Source organism: Hippopotamus amphibius, chromosome 6, assembly GCF_030028045.1.
Source record: "Hippopotamus amphibius kiboko isolate mHipAmp2 chromosome 6, mHipAmp2.hap2, whole genome shotgun sequence".
NCBI lineage: Eukaryota > Metazoa > Chordata > Mammalia > Artiodactyla > Hippopotamidae > Hippopotamus > Hippopotamus amphibius.
Genome location: NC_080191.1, coordinates 73037250 through 73057141, shown reverse-complemented (window position 1 = coordinate 73057141; position 19892 = coordinate 73037250). Strand labels below are relative to the sequence as shown.

The 19892-nt window shown below is 45.0% G+C and overlaps 1 protein-coding gene across 1 annotated transcript in view; it reads right to left on the bottom strand.

Annotated features, from left to right (window-relative positions):
* NT5E (5'-nucleotidase ecto) overlaps positions 1–19892 on the bottom strand; it is a 67037-nt gene that overhangs the window by 8213 nt on the left and 38932 nt on the right. The window contains exons 4-5 of the mRNA XM_057740172.1: positions 2794–2991; positions 1655–1809 (exon numbers count right to left, since the gene is read on the bottom strand). Coding sequence (XP_057596155.1) covers positions 1655–1809; positions 2794–2991 — 353 coding nt within the window. The remainder of the gene's footprint in view (positions 1–1654; positions 1810–2793; positions 2992–19892) is intronic.

Here is a 19892-nt window from a genome sequence, read left to right as displayed (position 1 = left end):
CCCTTAGCAAAGCCAGCCCTTGTTGGGGGAGGAAGGGGCCTCCCTGCAGACTGGCCCAGTGGGCTGTTGCTCCTGAGGGCAGGACCCAAAAGCCTTTCAACACCAGACCTCAGGCCACCAAGAACCCTGACATCCATGTCTAGGTCCCCAGACAGGTCCCGAGATGGCAGTTTTGGAGACACAGAGACAGCCCCTGAAATGGGAGAGAATCAGTTTCTCTCTTCCTTTTCTTTTACAAAATATATGTTTTGTTATGAGAAATAAAATGAATACATTCTCATTTGAAAAAATACGATGGTGGAGGAAGTGAGGGAGACACGGGGCCCCAGGGTGGCTATTAGGACAGCACAGCTCCCCTCTTCCTGACACTGAGGGGGAGAAGGGACTCCTTCTCTTCATGTGAGGTAAGCACGGCTAGAGCCTGGGGTGTGTTCTTCCAGACCTGCCTCGACACAGACACAGTCCGGCTTCTCTGTAGCTACTTGTCTCATACTGACCACATGGTGCCGAGGAGCCAGCGCTGGTCCCACCTTGGAAAGGGTGAGTGTTGTCATTGACGTGGCAGACATTTGCTGAGCGTGGCTGCATCCCAGGCGCTGGGCACCCGGCACCGAGCGGAGCACAGACAAAGGACCAGCCCCCTGGGTGCCCCTGGGTGCCCCTGGGTGTGGTGAGTCTGACCCAGAGAGCCCAGCTTGGCACGGCCCCCCGGGGGCTGCCTGCAGACAGGCGGACAGAGGGGCGGTCACCGCGTGTCGCCATTCTGTTTGTGAAGGGGGTTCACATGAGGCCGAGTTCTCTGGGGCCAAGGGGACTGGTCAGTCTGGCCTGGTCAGGCCCAAACAGATGTGTGTGTATGTTTTAATAAATTTATTTGTTCATTTATCTATTTATTGGCTGCATTAGGTCTTCTCTGCTGTGCGCAGGCTCTCTCTAGTTGCGGAGAGCGGGAGCTACCCCTTGTTGTGGTGCACAGGCTCTAGGCGCGTGGGCTTCACGAACTGTGGCATATGGGCTCAATAGTTGTGGCTCACAGGCTCTAGAGCACAAGCTCAGCAGTTGTGGTACACGGGCCTAGCTGCTCCGCAGCATGCGGGATCCTCCCAGACCAGGGTTCCAACCCATGTCCCCTGCATTGGCAGGCGGACTCCCAACCACTGCACCACCAGGGAAGCCCCAGACGGGTTTTATCTACTATGTCTACATCTTCAGAGGAGCAGAGTTGGTGGATTCAGGTCCTCTTACAAAAGGAAAGCAGCATCCAAAATTCAGACACCAAAGATGAGCACCTTGAAATAAAGCCGTCCATCCCCTTTTTTTTTGGCAGCACTGCACAGCATGTGGGACTTCCCTGACCAAGGATCGAACCTGTACCCCCTGCAGTGGAAGTGCCGCATCTTAACCACTGGACCACCAGGGAAGTCCAAGGCTGCCGTTCTCGTAAAGCAATAAAGGGATGGTCTACTGGTCTGGTTCAGGCACCTTCCCAGGGTACTCAGTGTGAATCTACGCCAAGCTTTAGTCTGGGCGCTAGTTTTCAAAAGTCCTCAATTCTGTAACCATCAGGTTGTCTGTCCTTCCATCCTCCCTCCCTCCTTCCATCTCCCCTCCTCCTTCCCTAGGCATGGGCCCTGCTCTCCTGTGACCCACTCACCATAGCATCACAGATCAGGTTGCCCATGTTGCATTCTCGGAAGCGGCACGACGGAGTGGTACCATCCAGATAGACAATGGTTTTCCCCAATTCCTGGGTCGAGTAATTATCTAATTTTACCCGCCATTTGCTTATGTCTGCTTTTATGCTTGGATCTAGAAGAAAACAAACGAACAAATCAGCCTGCGGTTAAAGCAGATCTCACACTGGCCTCAAATGTTGGAGAAAGACTCAAACGTCATTCGGCTCAGCCGGTGTGAGAATACAATTCTTTACCGTATTTGTGCACATTTTGGGTCTGACTGGGAAATTTCCTTAGGAACCTCTCTTCTGTTTCCTGGGAATAAGACCCAAGATGGAGCTTAAAAGCAGGCCAGGTAAACCAGCATCAACTCATCACATCTGAACGAGTGCCTGCTGGCCCACCTGGGACGGCATTAGGGGTGGGGGGTGATGATGGCGAGTGAACCTGGGCAGGTATGCGGGGCTGAGAGGCCCTGCTACAGGGTCCCCGGCCCTCCTTCTGGCTGTCGGGAGCTCTGGCTCTGCAGGGCCCCTGGTCACCCGTCCTTCCCTCTCTGATCTCGATGAGCAGGGAAAGGCAGGCGAGAGAGCAGCACAGGAGCGTGTTCATGTACGCTATATGAAATGCACATGCAATGTATTTTCATTTTGATCCCCAGATCAAAAAGTAAAGACACATGCTCATTTGAGGACCTGAAGTCCACGGAGACTGGGCATCTTGCCCCGGGCACACAGCTCCTGGCGGTGGGGCCACTGTGGAGCCCCGCAAGCCCAGCCTGGACCCCTTTGCTCCAACAATCAACTCTCCTCTGGACATGAGCCGAGGGCGGCTTTCCCAGGTCACGGTAAAGCTGGAAAAGGCACGAGAAGCAGCAACACAGTGTCTGATGCTGAGAGGGCTTGAAGAAGCACATGGGGGCTTTTGCAATTTGGATGTGTTTTAAATCTCCTTATCCATGAAGAGGGTAGGGTAAACTCAAGGGAGAAGCTCAGGTCTTCAAAAATATTGTCCTGACACATTAACCAAAAAAAGAAAAAAAAAAGAAAAGAAAAAAAAGAAAAATCCAGCCATCTAATCTTTGGATCAGTGGATCACTGCCCTGAATTTCATGTACCTTCTGGAATGCTGGTGTTGAGAAGAATGGGATTTCCATGTGAAGTGATGACATTTCCTTTTTCATCAAACTCAACCTTCAAATAGCCTAGGTATTTGCCAAAAGCATAGGCCTGGACCACAGGAACCTGCCGTCCGTCATCGGAGGTGACTATGAATGGGTACTGCCCCGCCGGCACCTCTTTGGAAGGTGGAGTGCCTGCAACGAAAGAACCAAAGCTGATCAAGTGTGCCCTTGTTGGCGGCTGGCTGGGGGCCTGCAGACCACCGGCCAGGTGACCGTGAATTCTGAACCGATGATTCTCCAGCTGCTGCACTCTACAGCTGGCCTTTCAGAGCCCAGCTCGGGCATCTGGCCCTGTTTCCGAATGCCCTTGTGGCACATGAATCCTCCCATTCTCAACCTAGCAGGCTCTTGCTAAGCTCTTCCTAAGTCCGGGGCACCGCGCCTGGTGCTGTGCGGCACACAAAGACGCGACACTGCTAAGGCTATCCCGCCCTCTGTCCTGACTCCAGCTTCATTCTCATCAGCCGGGTGGAGGAGCCAAGCCACTTCACTTCATGGTGCTTCAGCTTCCCCACCTGTAAAATGGGCAAAATAATGGGTTACTGCTGCCATCCTGGCCTTGGCAGTGCCAGTTTCAAAGCCCTCGAGAGGCAGACTTGCATGGCTACGGACTCCTCCCTGGGGGCAGAGTCCTTCTGAGTGGAGGGAACGTGTTGGTTCCCTGCTTTGGTGCTTCGGTGCTGTCAGGCCTCTGGGGCCTGCAGAAGAGTGCTGCAGGGGTACAGGCAAGCTGTGGTCGGTGGTGCCTACTCCTGAGGTCCAGGGTCTCGCGGTGACCTCTAAAAAGGGTTCGCGATTCCCTCGACCCAGAAAACCCCAGAAAATCATGCAAATCAAGCAGTTCCAATCTTTGTGTGCACTTTAGGAATGCGCATGAAACTGCCCAGGCCATTAAGGGTATGCATACCTGAAAAGCCACCAGCTATCTGAAGGATGTCACTTTACAAAAGCAGTGTGTGCCCTTCCGTTGTTACAACGGTGGAGTTGGTGGGTGTGCCCAGGCCAAACACAGGGTCGGTGGCCCCCAAAAAGTGCTGAGTTTTCACTACACATGCTCAAAAATGCAGAGAGTAATGCTGAACTTAAGGGCTTAGCTGTAGATTCTCTGGTCATTGAGCACATCCAGGTGAACAAAGCTCCCAAAATGCAGTGCAGGGTTTATAGAGCTCATGGTCAGATCAATGCATCACACGAGCACTTCCTGCCACAGTGAGATGATCCTTACTGAAAAAGAACAGATTGTTCTTAAACCAGAAGAGGAGGTTGCACAGAAGAAAAAGACAGCCCATAAGAAATCGAAGAAACAAAAACTTACAGCCCAGGAATAAATGCTGCAAAGAAATAAATGCAAATAAAAGTTAAAAAAAAAAAAAAAGGGCAAAGGAACAATTCTTATTTCACAGGAACGCTGAGAGAATTAAACGTTTAAACTCTCTTGCAGGGACTTCCCTGGTGGTCCAGTGGCTAAGACTCTGCATTCCCAATGTCGGGGGCCTGGGTTCCATCCCTGGTCTGGGAACTAGATCCCATATGCCTCAACTAAGAGTTCACGGGCCACAACTAAAGATCCCGCATGCCACAACGAAGATCCTGTGTGCCGTAACTAAGACACGGAGCAGCCAGAAAAAACCCAAAAGCAAAAACAAAGCAAAACAAACAAACAAACAAAAACTCTCTTGCAGAATGCCTGGCACATAGTAGATACTCAATAAATGAGTACTTCTTTCCCTTATGAGGGGATAGCAACCTCTAGAAACCCTGGACACACACTCCAGAGCTTAGCCTCTTTAACAGAAGATGAGCAGAAATGACAAGAAATTAACGCATCATTGTAAAAAAAAAAAAAAGAAATTAACACAACATTGTAAATCAACGTACTTCAATTACAAAAATAGAAAGAAATGACAAAGGGCCATCCTTGGGTTTTGTGGCTGAGTTCTGGGTCCCCTCGATGCCATGTGGAAGAGGGGGCCAACCACCCGCCCCAGCCAGACTGCAGACCCACCAGGTTCTGCTGAAGTCTGTCTCAAAGGGGAGCCCTGGGGAGAGCCTGGGAGCCACTCATCAGCCAGAGGCTGAGACCCACCCCAGTACTGTCTCCCAGACATGTGCCCACGTGAGGGTGGGAGCCTGGGCATACAGAACATGAGCCCTGGGCTCTGATCACCCGGCACGTTTCCGTTCCACAGCTGCACCCCTCCTACGGGTGTCCTGCACTTCCTATCTCACCTCCAGAGAGATGGCGACCTGTTTCTATCATTTCCCTCCCCACACCCACCACCAGTGCTTCCTATCAGATGTTCACAGAGAGCCCGGGGAACTTCAGCCCATGTTGGTTGCTCACTGGACCAGTCACGAGAGTCGGCCAGCAGCCAGGCCTGGGCTGGAGCGCATTTAATCCTCCAGGCATCCTGTGAGGCAGCTCCTATTATTATCCCCACTGTACAGACCAGAAGACCGGTTGTCACAGGCGATGTGTCCAAGGCCACGCAGCTGGCGTGTGAAGGAGGACAGGTTGCAAGTGGGGCTGTGAGGCAGTGAAGCTTATGTTCTCTCCACCACCCGACACAACTGTTCTCAGAGAGCCTGTAAGAGCTGGTTTCCAAAGGTTGCTCGCCAAAGCAGGTGCAAGCCCAGGACCTGCACCTTTGTGCCCCAAGCTGTGTCTGGGATTCCCTTTTCACTGAGACAAGCTGGGAGTGAATGTTATGGAAACCCCAGTCCTGCCTTGCTCCTGTGCCAAGAGCAGCCCCTTCAGCTCCATAACCACACAGCAGACGTGCTACAAATACCAATACTTCACAAGCAGGAAATATTGATAGCTGTGGCCAATCTTAATTTCCCATTTTCTTGCTTCCTCTGGAAAAAGAAAAAAGCCTTGGAATCTATTTTTACAAAATCACTTGACTTGAGATCCAGTGCAGGCTGTGTCCCATCTCCACCTGCACAGGCTCACGGGTGGCAGGCAGATGGTGGCTGACTGTGGCAGATGGTCTGATGCATTGCAGAGTAGCAGGAACACTCGCGTCATCCTTATCCCGTTCTGTGGTGGGCCTTCTTTGGACAAGCTTGGAGCCTGGGCTTTACTGCAGGGGTCGGAAGTGTGACCCCCCCCCCCCCCCCCCACCTTCTCAGCTGGAGAGAGTTAGGGAAGGTGGTTCCTCCTCTGAGCCTGAAGCTTGGCCAAATGCAGTTCCCAATATGTCCACAAGGTGACGCAGAACACCCCGTCCAGGAGGAAAAGGCACTAAATTTGTTTTAGAAAGGAGCCTGGCAGATTTCTGAAAACCCAAGAGAAGGGCAAGCCTGACTTTTTTAGCCTTTATTTCTCTGCCTCCCATAAATATATCTGAATTTAAACAGAGTGTAAAAATTCGGAATCTATCAGATTAGTTGCTTCATCAGATCGGCTTGCTTTTTACAAACAGGAGCTACCAACCCCAGCCCCTGTAGGACAAGGGACTTTCTCCAGTTCCGAAAAGCCTGATATGCTTTTTGTTAGAACAAAAGAGGTGTCATCTTCATCTCGGATGGACTTAATCAGGAACAAGGAGGACACTTCCCACGTGGCTGAGGCAACAGCCGGTCTGGTTTGGCTCAGGTCTGCCCGCCCCACAGCTGGGCCCTCTCTGCTGTGCCCCACTCGGCAACCACAGAAAACCACTGGCAGAGGAAGTGGTCCCGGGCTTCACAGTTTCCACAGAACTCTATTCAGCCAAAGATACTCACGCCCCAAATAGTCTCCCCTCACACGGTGCCACTCATCTGCCTTTAGAAACCCAGCCTGTCCCCTCGGCAGGGGAGAAATTGTTTACGAAAACACTGTATTCCAGCCATTTGGCAAATAAATCGTCTTGGAAGCAAGTCTGGAGGAGCCGGGAGCTGTGGGCTGACATTTAGAGCTGGTAACCGGGAATTTCCTAGCTCAGCAAAGGTGCCTGAGGGAAGAGAACAGCAGCCCTGGAGACAGCCCCTCAGGAATGTGGGGGTTCCCAGTGCGGGCCCGGGCAAGCACCCACCCTGTGGATACCGTGCAGGGCCCTGTGGGGCTCCTGGGCACAAAACTTGTGTGTTCCCCATTTCTTTGATTACAGGAAACAGCCTTCATTCAGTCTCCATGACTGTGCCTGAGTTCCAACTGGCAGATTCAAAGAGTTGTTAATTAGGGAAGGAAGGGGATGTGAGACAAGGGAGAAACAAACAGTCAAGAAACAATAGTGCAGGGCTTCCCTGGTGACACAGTGGTTAAGCATCCGCCTGCCAATGCAGGGGATATGGGATCGATCCCTGGGCCGGGAAGAGCCCACAAGCCCAGGGCAACTAAGCCGGTGCACCACAACGACTGAGCCTGCGCTCTAGAGCCTGTGAGTCACAACTACTGAACTACTGTATGCCACAACTATTGAAGCCCACGTGCCTAGAGCCCGTGCTCCGCAACAAGAGAAGCCACCGCAAGGAGAAGCCTGTTCACCACAACAAGGAGTGGCCTCCACTCACCGCAACTAGAGAAAGCCCACGTGCAGCAAAGAAGACCCAACGCAGCCATAAATAAATAAATAAAATTTTAAAAAGAAAGAAAGAAAGAAACAATAGTGCAGCCTTGGGGCAGGGTCCTGGTTCCCTGTCAATACACGCAACAGTATCTTTGAGCTGTTCTGCAGATACTGGAACCCCCACTAAATGGAAGAATTTAATGGTAATGACGGTATGATGCCCACAAGCACGTAGACCCCAGACTTGTTGGAACCTGAAGACTGATGATGCTGGCTCCCACTTCCCTCACCACCAACCCATCAGAAGATTGTCCACGAGCTGATCACACCCTCTTTGGACCATTACTATAAAACTTCTCACTACCCTCTCCAAGTTGGGATACGTAGTTTTTCGAGGCAGGAGCCTGCTGTGGCCTCTTTTGCCTGGCAAAGCAATAAAGCTGTCCTTTTCTACTTCACCTAAAACTCTGTCTCCGAGATTCGATCTGGCACTGGTGTACAGAGTCGCTGAGCTTTTGGCAACACTGTGGCCAAAAGGATGGATCATGTGGTCACAGAGGTGCCAGGGATCAGGCCTCCAACATGGTTTTCACTTGGCTGAATGAATTACAGAATGTTTAAGGCAGTCCATGCGATGATTTTAATGTATAATGGAACTGGTTTAAGAGCTTCCAATCTTCCTGTAAAAATGACTGGATAAAAGTACTTGGGATTTCATATTTCACATCAATGCTTCTAAGGGACTTGAGTCTCTCTTTCAAATTACTTGGAAGTGCTGGCTTGTATCTGTCTACTTCTCTACATCTCCTCAGAAGAGCCACAGCCTTGGTCACAATCATTTTGTGCCTGGGCCACTGGGCAGCCTCCTAACTGGTGTCTGTACATCTATCTTCTTTTTGCCTCTTTCTGATCCAGGCTCCATACAGCAGCCTGAGTGATCTTTCTAAAACATAAATATGATTGCGTATCCCCTGGTTTAAAATATTTCCTACCAGCCTGAAACTGAGCGGGACCCTGCAGGGCCCTCCCCCCAGGTCCCCCATTTCTTGTTTGTAGAAAAGGCTTTAGTCTCCTAGACTTTCCCTAAGTTCCAAAGAGCAGACTCAAGCAGTCTGGGAAGTGGGGGATTGCAGAAACAAAGGAAAAACAGTCAGGCAAGAAAAGTAATAATAGCTTAAACAATAGTTCAGTGAAAAAAACAGAGTCCTAGTTCCTCCTCAAGGGATATAGGTAACAATCTGATGCATATCTTTGAGTTATCCTCCCCACCCCCACCAAGGTGGACCACAAGCATGTAGACCCCAGACTGGTTAGAACCAGAAGGCTGATGATTAAGATTTCTGAAATATCACTCTGTTACCTCACCACCACCAATCAGAAAATGGTCTAAAAGCAGTAACTCTCACCCCAAAGGTTGCCTTTAAAAACTCTCCCCTGGGGACTTCCCTGGTGGCGCAGTGGTTAAGAATCCACCTGCCAATGCAAGGGACACAGATTCGATTCCTGGTCTGGGAGGATCCCACATGCCTCGGAGCAACTAAGCCTGTGCACCACAACAACTGAGCATGTGCTCTAGATCCCAAGAGCCACAACTACTGAGCCCACGTGCCACAACTACTGATGCCCATGTGGCTAGAGCCTGTGTTCTGCAACAAGAGAAGCCACTGCAATGAGAAGCCTGTGCACTGCAACTAAGAGTAGCTCCCACTCGCTGCAACTAGAGAAAGCCCTGGCACAGCAATGAAGATCCAATGCAGCCAAATTAATTAATTGATTAATTAAATAATTTAAAAAACAAAACCCCCAAAAAAACCCCCCATGGGGGTGTTTGGGTCTTTTGAGCACAAGTTGCCCATCCTCGTTGCTTGGCCCCTGGCAAATAAACGCTGTACTTTCTTTCACTACAACCTGGCGTCAGTAGACTGGCTTTTCTGCATGGCGGGTGAGCGGACCCAAGTTTGGCTGGGTAGCAACACTACAGTTTTTGATATGAATATCATAACCTATCAGACCTACCTGATGTGGCCAGCTTCACCTAGACCCTCCACCCTGCACGTCAGCAGTCTTGGTTTCTCCCATTCCTAGACCACACCCACCTCCATAGTCATGAATATAGTATAAGACCTGGAACCAGAGGCCCATGGGCGAATTATGTACATCTTTTTGCTTCCATTTATTCATATGTAAAAATGGAGAAAACAACAATACCTGCCTTAGAGGTTGTTTTGAGGATTAAAGAAGTGAATGCAGCATGTGAAGCCTGACTCAGGTAAATGCTCAATAAAGTTTAGCGATAATTATTTACCAAGTTACCTCCTGGAGGTCTTTTTGATCTTAGTGCAAACGTCAGTTGCTCAGAAGAACACTCTCTGATGATCCCCCAGATGTGGTCAGGTCCTCCTATACCTGCTCTCCCAGCAATCGTGTACTGCTTCCTTCACAGCATGCTTTGTAATTATACATAATATGATGGATTTCTTTGCATGCTTTAAAAAAAATTAATCAGGGTCAGGATCCCTTTCAAGACAGTAAGTTCCATGAGGGCAGAGGCTGCTGTGTCTCTGGGGTTGGCCCGACACATAGTAGGTGGTCGATAAATCTTTTTTGAATGACTGAGCATAAGTGGTTTAGCCAACACTTTTGCAGACATCAGACAAGATTTACATTTCTTTCCTGTGGAGGAAACCCTATGTCAAGGGGAGCCATCCCCACCCCCACCCAATCCCTCAACTCCCCTGCAGTCAGTTTCCTCAACTAATGAGCTGGGTTGGGCTCATAAAGCAGAGGCCCATGGGCAAATTATTTACATCTTTCTGCTTCCGTTTATTCATCTGTAAAATGGAGAAAATAACAATACCTGACCTTGGAAGTGACTTTTAGCTCCTGGGACCCAAATGTATTTCCTGTATTTGTAAAATAAGAGATTTGATTAGTGGTTTAATTTTTTTTTTAAGTCATGAGCATTTTTCACATGCAGGAAATCTCCTGACATCACGAGCCATGAAGTAGGCTGGCCAAGATGCCCTCTGTGCCCGGGCAGTCAGGCCAGCCACTGTCAAGAGGGATCCTGCAACCAGAGGGATGTGTCACTGTCTCCTCAGCCATCTCTGGACCCGAGCCTGACACACCAGCTGTCATGTCTCTTCCAGGGAACTCAAGGGGCCACCAACATTCTCCATATTGGGATTGTGTCCCTCTGCTTTGTACATACTTTGATTTACTGCCCACGTTCTTGCTCTTGGACATTCAGTGATGACTGGAAGGTCTACAAGAGATGATGCATCTCTGAGTGGTACCCAGAGTGGGCACAAACTCTCATGAAGTCCAATTCAGGCTGTCTGCCTGTACCTGGTCCTGACTGGCTGGAGCAGATAAGGGAGCCAGGCAGGGTAGGAATAAGCTCACACTCATTCACTGACTCAACAAACATCTCCAAGTTCCACCAAGTGCCCAGCGTGTTGGACCACTGTCCTGTGGGGCTGGGCCTGAGGGCTTTACTTCATCTTTTTGAGGACTAGAGAGGCTGCTCAGTGGCGAAAGAGCAGGAGATGGAGTGATGCTCCCGCTGTCTGTCACCCTCTTCTTTTCACTGAGGATCTAAGCCATGGTGAGTATCCTTTCAGATACCAGAATTCCCATTCGCTTTTTACATCATAGAACAGGGTTTTATATAAAAATTGAAAACAAAATCATAACAGTGCAGCCATCCTCTGGTTCTATCACCATGGCCTGTTAATACACAGAGTCCAAAAGAATGGGATGAAGAGGGAGAGACTGATTTTCATCCTAACGTGCTCTGTAGTTCTGTTTGAAATTAAAAAGCAGTACACATGACCATGAATTGATGTAAACCTGATTTTTTTTCTTTTAAGAGAAAATCAGCTTTTAGCTGGACAGGGCATTCCAGAGTGGTTCTGTACCCTGGGAAATGCTAGGTGTTTGCATTCAGTGAGGGTCTGAGCACCTGATTTCCATAAAGCATCAGCTTCAGCCACACTGGTGAGCAGTGGCACACATGAGGCACGATTCAAACGGGCTTATCTCAGAACCTGGAGCACTTCTGGCAAGGAAGCCCGAGCTCTGCTTCCAAAGTGCGACAGAGGATCTGAAAACTTCCTTACACGAGCCGTCAAAACTGACAACCGTATGAGTTTCTAGGCTTGGGGGAAATTTATAAACTGAGGGCAAGAGATCTGAGTGCGGCACAGCCAGGCTGCTTGGGACAAAGCACCGCACTCCGGGTTTCTTATCTTTTAAAGGTAAGAAGACACATTTGGTCATTTGTGTACGTAGTTCAGATTCTGAAATTGAGTATACAGTGATATAGATCTCCTTTTTAAAAAAATTTCACACAACTATTTATAAGAGTTCAAGTTGTTAAAGGAACCAGATCAGGCCCAAGATGGAGCCACTCATGCTAAGCTTCCTGTTGGCAAACCAGAACTCAACTGCGCTTCTGTGTGGCCTTCCCAGAACAGGCAGACCCAGGCCCCCCACGCCCACCCCTGCACCCACAGGTCCCTGCAGCACAGGCTCCAGGACCTCCCACTGCTCCACAGAAGAGAAGTTAACCATTGGCAATGCCCAGGGCAACTTCCTGGTTCCTGCTGCCTTTGGTCTTTAAAGACTCTCTGGCCTCCTACAGCTCTTCGGAGGCTTTCTCCGCCAGATGGGATGCTGCTTCTTCCATGCACCGCTGAATAAAAGCCTACTGATCAGTAAACTGTCTGTGGAAAATTTTCTTTTAACAAACTTTAAGATTAATGGTTCAGTTTATAGGGTTTAGAGAGGTTAAAAAATATTTTTTTTAATCAAAGTAAAAGTAGCGTGAAAATATTTAGCAAATGGAGAAGAAAAAATTTGTTTGCAGTACCCCCCCACCATGGCAATAACCAATATAATTTTTGTGAATTAAAAAAAAATATGTATGTAGAGAACAGACCTGTGGTTGCCAAGGGGGAGGGGGATGGGGGAGGGATGGATTGGGAGTTTGGGATTAGCAGATGCAAGCTATTATATATACAAAGGATAAACAACAAGGTCCTACTGTAGAGCACAGGGAACTATATTCTGTATCCTGTGATACACCAAAATGGAAAAGAATATAAAAAAGAATATATATATATATATACATACATATACATATAACTGAATCACTTTGCTGTACAGCAGAAATTAACACAACACTGTAAATCAACTATACTTCAATTAAAAAAAATACACATGTATGGACAGCAAAGAGTGGACAATGAGTGGCAGAATCCATTCTAGGGAGAAACCACTTTCTGTCTAGTAAACACCTTGTGAGAGGACCAGCGTCTGACAGGCTCCCCTAATGATGGTCTTGGATCCCCGTTGCTCTCCTCCTCCCCAGGGGGAGGGGAGGCAGATCTGCCTGGGAGGATGGGTCCCTGAAAAAGATGGGGATGGGGGGGCAGGATGTGCACAGAGAGCTTAATTTTTTGCATAAAAATAGTGGGAGAAATTCTGAGTTTCAAGGGTAGCCTTGGATAAAGGGAGTGGGGACAGGAGGGTCAACTATAAATTGGCACCTGCCATCTATCTCTACTACAATGATTAAATCACACGTGCTGCTGCAGCTGCTGACCTTCCACACACCCTGAAGGGAATTCAGGGTGGAGACCAGGAATGAGGCACTCTGTGCTTTGGAAAATGGGTGGAACAGGTCTTCAGACAGATGTTTTTAGGAGCTGATTTTATGAGCCCAACCCTTGCATCTCCTCATATCTAGAAAGGCATGAAATCCCTACATGGTGACGTCTGCTCCTCGAGACTATAGCAGAAACCCCCCACAAAAAAAAAATGTATTTGAGTGCATGTACTCCTGCTTTACCAAGAATACATGTATATACTAATCCGCCCCCCCGCCTCTCTGGAGCAGTTTCTCAGAGCTCTCTGGGATGCTGTCTCCTGGGCTGCAGTCCTCATTTTGCCCCAAATAAACTCAACTCACAACTCTCATGTTGTGCATTGTTTTTTAGTCGACAGCTTTGGTGACCACGAATAAGGGACCCAGAGTGGACTTCTCTCCTTTGTCTGAACTCTATGAGGAACTGGAGCCTTGGTACTAGCAGAGGCCCCTTGCGCCCCATCCACGTCCTCGGAGAGTCCAGATGAATTTGGGTAAGTCTCTCCTGGTTCTCGGACCTCCTGTGTTGGTTGATGATCCTGAGTTTTATTGATGATCCTCCTGTGGAGGCCTGGTTGAAAGATACCAAGGAAATACCCACCCAGTTGAAAGATACTGGGGCGGGGGGGGGGGCGGGGGGGGGGAAGCTTGGATGAAAAATACTGGGGAATACCCACCTAGGTAAAAGGTCCTGTGGGGGGCCTAGTTGAAAGATACCAGGGTTTGCTCCGCTGTAGGAAACTGAGTGGTCTTGGCTGAGTGGTTAGATGAGAGACTGATCTGATGCTTTTCCTCAACTCGGCTGCCTTAATTGAATTTGTCAGGAAGATATTACATGAATGCTTTGCTCCAAAGACAAGGGACAAGAACTCCTCCTGGCCAGTACGGCTCTCTCAGGCAACTGAGAGATTTATGGGAGTGGTGGAGGCACAGTCCTCACACCGTGCAGTGGTCCCATAGGGAAACCCACTCATTAATTAAAACACTTGCTCGCCGGGGGTCGCAAAGTAAGATTTGGCCATTCAGTGATCTGAGCACCCTCGGTGGTCTTAGACGACCGAAGGGAGGACCAAGGCACCTAAGAGAGCTGAAACGACTCTGGGGTGATGCCGAGAGGAGTTAAGCTCACAAGCAGCACACGAGCCCACCACACAATTTCATTAGCGTTTTTTATCCCAGACAAATTCAACTTTAAAATGGGAAATAGAGACTCTCATGGAAACATGGGGTGTCAGAAGGCCAGCCTCTTTCTAACATCCCAGCCAGGTTTATGTACGTACAAAAACTTATACTTGCAAGTACCTACTTAATTGTGAAAGTTATACGAAGGGAGATCTCAACCTAAAATGACCAAACTGGGGTTCTTTTGATATTCCAAAAAAATTTTTGCGCACACAGAAGGAAAAAAAAAAAGACAGCTGTAAGATCAAACAGACTGAATGGAATGCTTTGATTGTTATCTGAAAGCTTCCAGAAGAGGTAATCACGGAGTAACTGCTTTGCAGGAGACCAACAATTAATTACTTGAAACTATATCACACCAGCTTTTCAAAACCATTTAAAAAAAAAAAGGAAAAGGGGGTATCTATGAAAATTATGAACCTTCAATTGCGTCAACTACACAATGCCAGTTGAAGGTTTAATTGACCTCCATTTAATTCCCAACCAGTAGAAAAAGCTAGCTTGAAAAAAAAAATTCTCTGCAGAATTCTGACCCTAAGGGAATAAGTCCTACTAGGGAGAACTGGATTTTCTCTCCCTCTGCCTTGAGACCAAAGCTCTCAGGAAAAAATATCTTATCTAAACCATCTCTAATTCCTGAGATTGAAAAGAAAAAAAATTGAAAGAAGCCCTTCAACATTTTTCTTATTCTAACTGTTTATAAACTAGTGAAGTTTTTTTTTAGATTTAATTTTTTTAATTTTTTTAATTTTTATTTTTTAATTTTTTGGGGAACTTTTATTGAGATACAGTTAACATACAATAAACTGCATATATTTACAGTGTACAATTTGGTTTTTTTTTTTTTTTCAATTTAGATGTCTTTTTTTTGAGTATTTTTTTTCTTATTAGTAATGTATATATGGCAATCCCAATCTCCCAACTCATTCTCCCCAACCCTCTCCGCTTTCCCCACGTGGTGTCCGTATGTTTGTTCTCTACATCTGTCTCTATTTCTGCCTTGCAAACCGGTTGATTTGTACCATTTTTCTATATTCTGCAGATATGTGTTAATATACGATACTTGTTTTTCTCTTTCTGACTCACTTCACTCTGTAGGACAGTCTCTAGGTCCATCCATGTCTCTACAAATGTCCCAATTTTGTTCCTTTTTACAGCTGAGTAATATTCCATTGTGTATATGTACCACATCTTTTTTATCCATTCATCTGTTGATGGACATTTTGGTTGCTTCCATGTTATAAACTAGTGAGGTTTTATATTGTGATATCTAATTCATGACTAAGGTTGGAAAATGAAGCTTTGAGATCTCTTGTTGCATCTGTCTGGATATATGTATGTCTCAGTGTGTGTCTTTGTCTTTGGATATTGTTGCTGAGGTTAATTTGTAAATGGGCTCTATTTGACTGGCTTAAGGAAAAATAGGTGAACAATTCTAAAATACAAGAGAAATTAAGCTAAATAAATTTCAGGTTCACGTGAACTGGGAAATATTTAGTATCAAATTAATAACTGGTATTAATGTTTATTTGTTGATCTAATGGTGGCTCCAAAAATAATCCAAAGCCCACCAATTCTTTTACCACTCCCAAAACCTTCCCTATTTATCTTAGGAGGCTTGTAAGTATTAAACAAAAGGGAAACAGTCATTTTAGGAGGAACTTGCTTGTACCTTTGAGATGCAACAGTGCTATCTGGTAGTCTCAGGAACCCTTCTCTCTGCTATTTTTTTAAGTGCAAATTTGAAAAAAGGAGTAAAGTAATTCAGAACTTGACTTGTCAAGGATAAATGCCTTTTGTGTAAACACCAGTAAAAACGGTTTAGCCATCTGGATGGATGACCTTGATTTCTTCTGCTAGAAGCCCAATTTGAATCCAACCCCTTGTAACTGATGGCTTTTATGTTGTACCTGACTCAGTGCTGAAATTTTGGAATGGGAACTATGAGGCCTTTGTGTTTGTGTGTTCATATGTATCTATGTTTGCTGTAGGTGTATGGTATTGCCAAAAAGGAATTCATAAAAGAGCTCTACTTAACTGGCTTTAAAAAAATTAGGTGCTTATATACATACTCAGAAATAGAAAATAATCTGGCCAGAATGAATTTCAGGTTCATGACATCTGGAAAATTCAGTACTAAACTGATATCTGGTATTGAAGGTGGCTTAAGCTTGTTGGTTTGATTAATATAGACATGTTTTAGAGTCATCAACATTAAGTACTCTATATATATAATATATATTTTATATATACATATTTTTAATTGTGCCTAGGTGTAACATAAGCTAAATAAAATCTTGGTATATCTGTTACAAATTCATCAGCTAGGAAAGTAATTTGATGTAAAGAAACTTCTAAGGAAAGAAAATGTAAATGAGATAAGAGCTTTTAGATAGACTCTATTAAGAAGAATTATGCTTTAGGAATGTCTACCTAAAAGAGTCTCTCCAGATTCTGGTAACTTGAAATTCTAGAGTTGAACTAAATTAAATGATGAAAGTTTATTGACTAGCTAGGTCATTCCCAAATAAAATAAGATACTGACACATTAATTACTGGTGCAAAACTTGAATTTGGCTTTTCTCTCTGTTAAGAGGACAAGTTTTCTTAAAATGTTGAACTGCCTTTTGATAACAGATTTTGTTTCCTTACCTTTTTTTTTTTACTGCCTTCTCAATAATTTATTTATAATATCTTAAGCTTTGGACTATGTTTTCTTTCCTTTTTTTTTTTTTCACTTTAAAATGGTTAATTTTATGTCATGTGGATTTCACTCCAATTTTTTTGATTTTTTACAATAAACTGTGTATATTTAGAGTGTACAATTTGGTATCCCAATCTCCCAATTCATTCCCCCCCCAACCCTCCCCGCTTTCCCCACTTGGTGTTCATATGTTTGTTCTCTACATCTGGGTCTCTGTTTCTGCCTTGCAAACCGGTTGATTTGTACCATTTTTCTATAGTCCACATATATGTGTTAATATACAATATTTGTTTTTCTCTTTCTGACTCACTTCACTCTGTATGACAGTCTCTAGGTCCATCCATGTCTCTACAAATGTCCCAGTTTCACTGCTTTTTACAGCTGAGTAATATTCCATTGTATGTATGTACCACATCTTTATCCATTCATCTGTTGATGGACATTTAGGTTGCTTCCAGGTCCTGGCTATTGTAAATAGTGCTGCCATGAACATTGGAGTGCATGTGTCTTTTTCAATGATGGTGTTCTCTGGGTATATGCCCAGTAGTGGGATTGCTGGGTCATATGGTAGTTCTATTTTTAGTTTTGCAAGGAACCTCCATACTGTTTTCCATAGTGGTTGTATCAATTTACATTCCCATCAGCAATGCAAGAGCGCTCCCTTTTCTCCACACCCTCTCCAGCATTTACTGTTTGTAGATTTTCTGATGATGCCCGTTCTAACTGGTGTGATATGATACCTCATTGTAGTTTTGATTTGCATTTCTCTAATAATTAGTGATGTTGAGCAGCTTTTCATGTGCCCCTTGGCCATCCGTATGTCTTCTTTGGAGAAATGCCTATTTAGGTCTTCTGCCCATTTTTGGATTGGGTTGTTTGTTTTTTTGATATTGAGCTGGACGAACTGTTTATATATTTTGGAGATTAATCCTTTGTCTGTTGATTCATTTGCAAACATTTTTTCCCATTCTGAGGGTTGTCTTTTCGTCCTGCTTATAGTTTCCTTTGCTGTGCAGAAGCTTTGAAGTTTCATTAAGTGATCTGTTCTGTATTTGCCTTTGAAACCTTTTATTGTTACTTTGGCTAAGTGCATAACTATTGTTTCACAGTGACCTGTGAGGCTATATGAGTGTTCTAAACCCTTTCTGATATTTTTGACAAAACTTCCTAAAATAAATTCTGGTGAAGTCCTTTTGACCTCTAGCTAACTTAGGGATGCTTCAAAGGGCCCCTGAAACATCCCAAAGAGAGATATAAACTAGATTCATTTGGTACATTACATTATATGGGAAGTATTGTCAAATGAATAGTAAATCTTAGATTTTAGTGTATGGTAATTGTTATTAATATAGATATACTAGAAATTATATGGAGTTCCTAAAATTCTGATATGTCCTGGTAAAATGTTATGTCATAATTCTAGTTATCTTAAAGTGTTGTATGTCACAGCAGTAACCAAATTTGTCAATTGACATTGCAATCAGATTTTAAAAATGCCTTGTTAAGCCTTATGTCATTATAGACAGTTATGGTTTTATTCTGATGCCTTTGCAAAAATGTTTCCTCTTCAAGAAGATTTATAAAAAGGACTTTTGGATAAATACAAGTTTCTGACTTTCAGACTATAATGCTGAATGGGGTAAGAATTTAAAGAATCCTAATGACAAAACTGATGGCTTCATAAGCTGTTAACAAAAAGGATAAGTTACATAGGACTGAGTAAACTGGTGAATATGGTCATAAACTTTGTGGTTTCTATCTGAAAAATTACTGGTTTAAATCTGTGTTTTCCAGGTGTAAGGAAAACCTTCCCCTCAAACTAACTATGATTTACAGTAATTTGATAAATTATACCTTTGTAAAGCAGGATTGAAACATCTTTTCTCTGTATCTGTTCCCTCCAGACGTTGGAAACTCTTAGGTTCCCAGCAGCTTTATCAGATAAATTAGGAAGGCAACCTCACTAACAGGCATAGAAAACTCAAGGTATTTTGGGAACCTTGCAAAGGGAGGAATTCACCTACATCTGCTAGGCAAAAATTTGTGACAAGCCCTTGGCATGGCTTTCCTAGCCCTGAGAGGTCTTTAAAAAGTCCAGTCTGAGACTCCTTATAAAAGTTTCAGCAAAGCAAAAAGCCTATATGATCAATTATCGTTACATAAATTATGAGGCCACGTTTCTTTTGAGACCAGACTTATTTTGCAAACAAACTGGTCTTAATTTGGTTATATTTGGTAAAAATGAGGGTAATTTTAGAGAGAAAAAGATTATGTTTCAATGAATATTAAGGGCCAGTTTTGCTGATGGAGGTCTGTATTTACTAAGATTCACTCCCTGGATAGTTCCTTGCTGTTACGCTATATTAATGTAAAGTCCAACTGAGTTTTTAAAAGGACACTCTAACTTTGTTTCTGAAGATTATCTCAATAATCTATCTTTGGATGAAAATCAGATGCCCCACAACCTGCAACCAGGGGATCGTGCATACTAAAAAGGACATAATTTAAAGGACAATCTCCAACCTAGATGGAAGGACACTTATCAGAGGAGAAACTACACTCACACTAGGACTAGAAGAAGCCAACATCAGAAATAGACAGCTAGCCCAAGATGCTGGACCTGACTCGTATGAGCATTTATAATGTTTTCTTGACATCTTTGACCTTTATATATAAATCAAATGTTTTTCTATCATGGGCACAATCCTATGCTAATTTTAAAAATCAATCCAATTGTTGGGTTTGCGGCCAATTACCTATGACTAGTACTTTTGGGTTGCCTTGGTGGATTTCTCCCCTCCAAGGTTCTAATTGGATGACCCTTAGGAAGTTTACTCTAGAGAAAGAGAAAAAAATTATAGTCCCTTTCGGGGGATCCCCTCACCTGGCCAATTAATAATACTTGCTCTGACCCTGGCCATAAATTCAAATTTTCTTTTAAGGTCACTCAGGCTCAATCAGAATGACAGCTAAGTCTCAAACAAAAACTTTTACCTCTCATCTA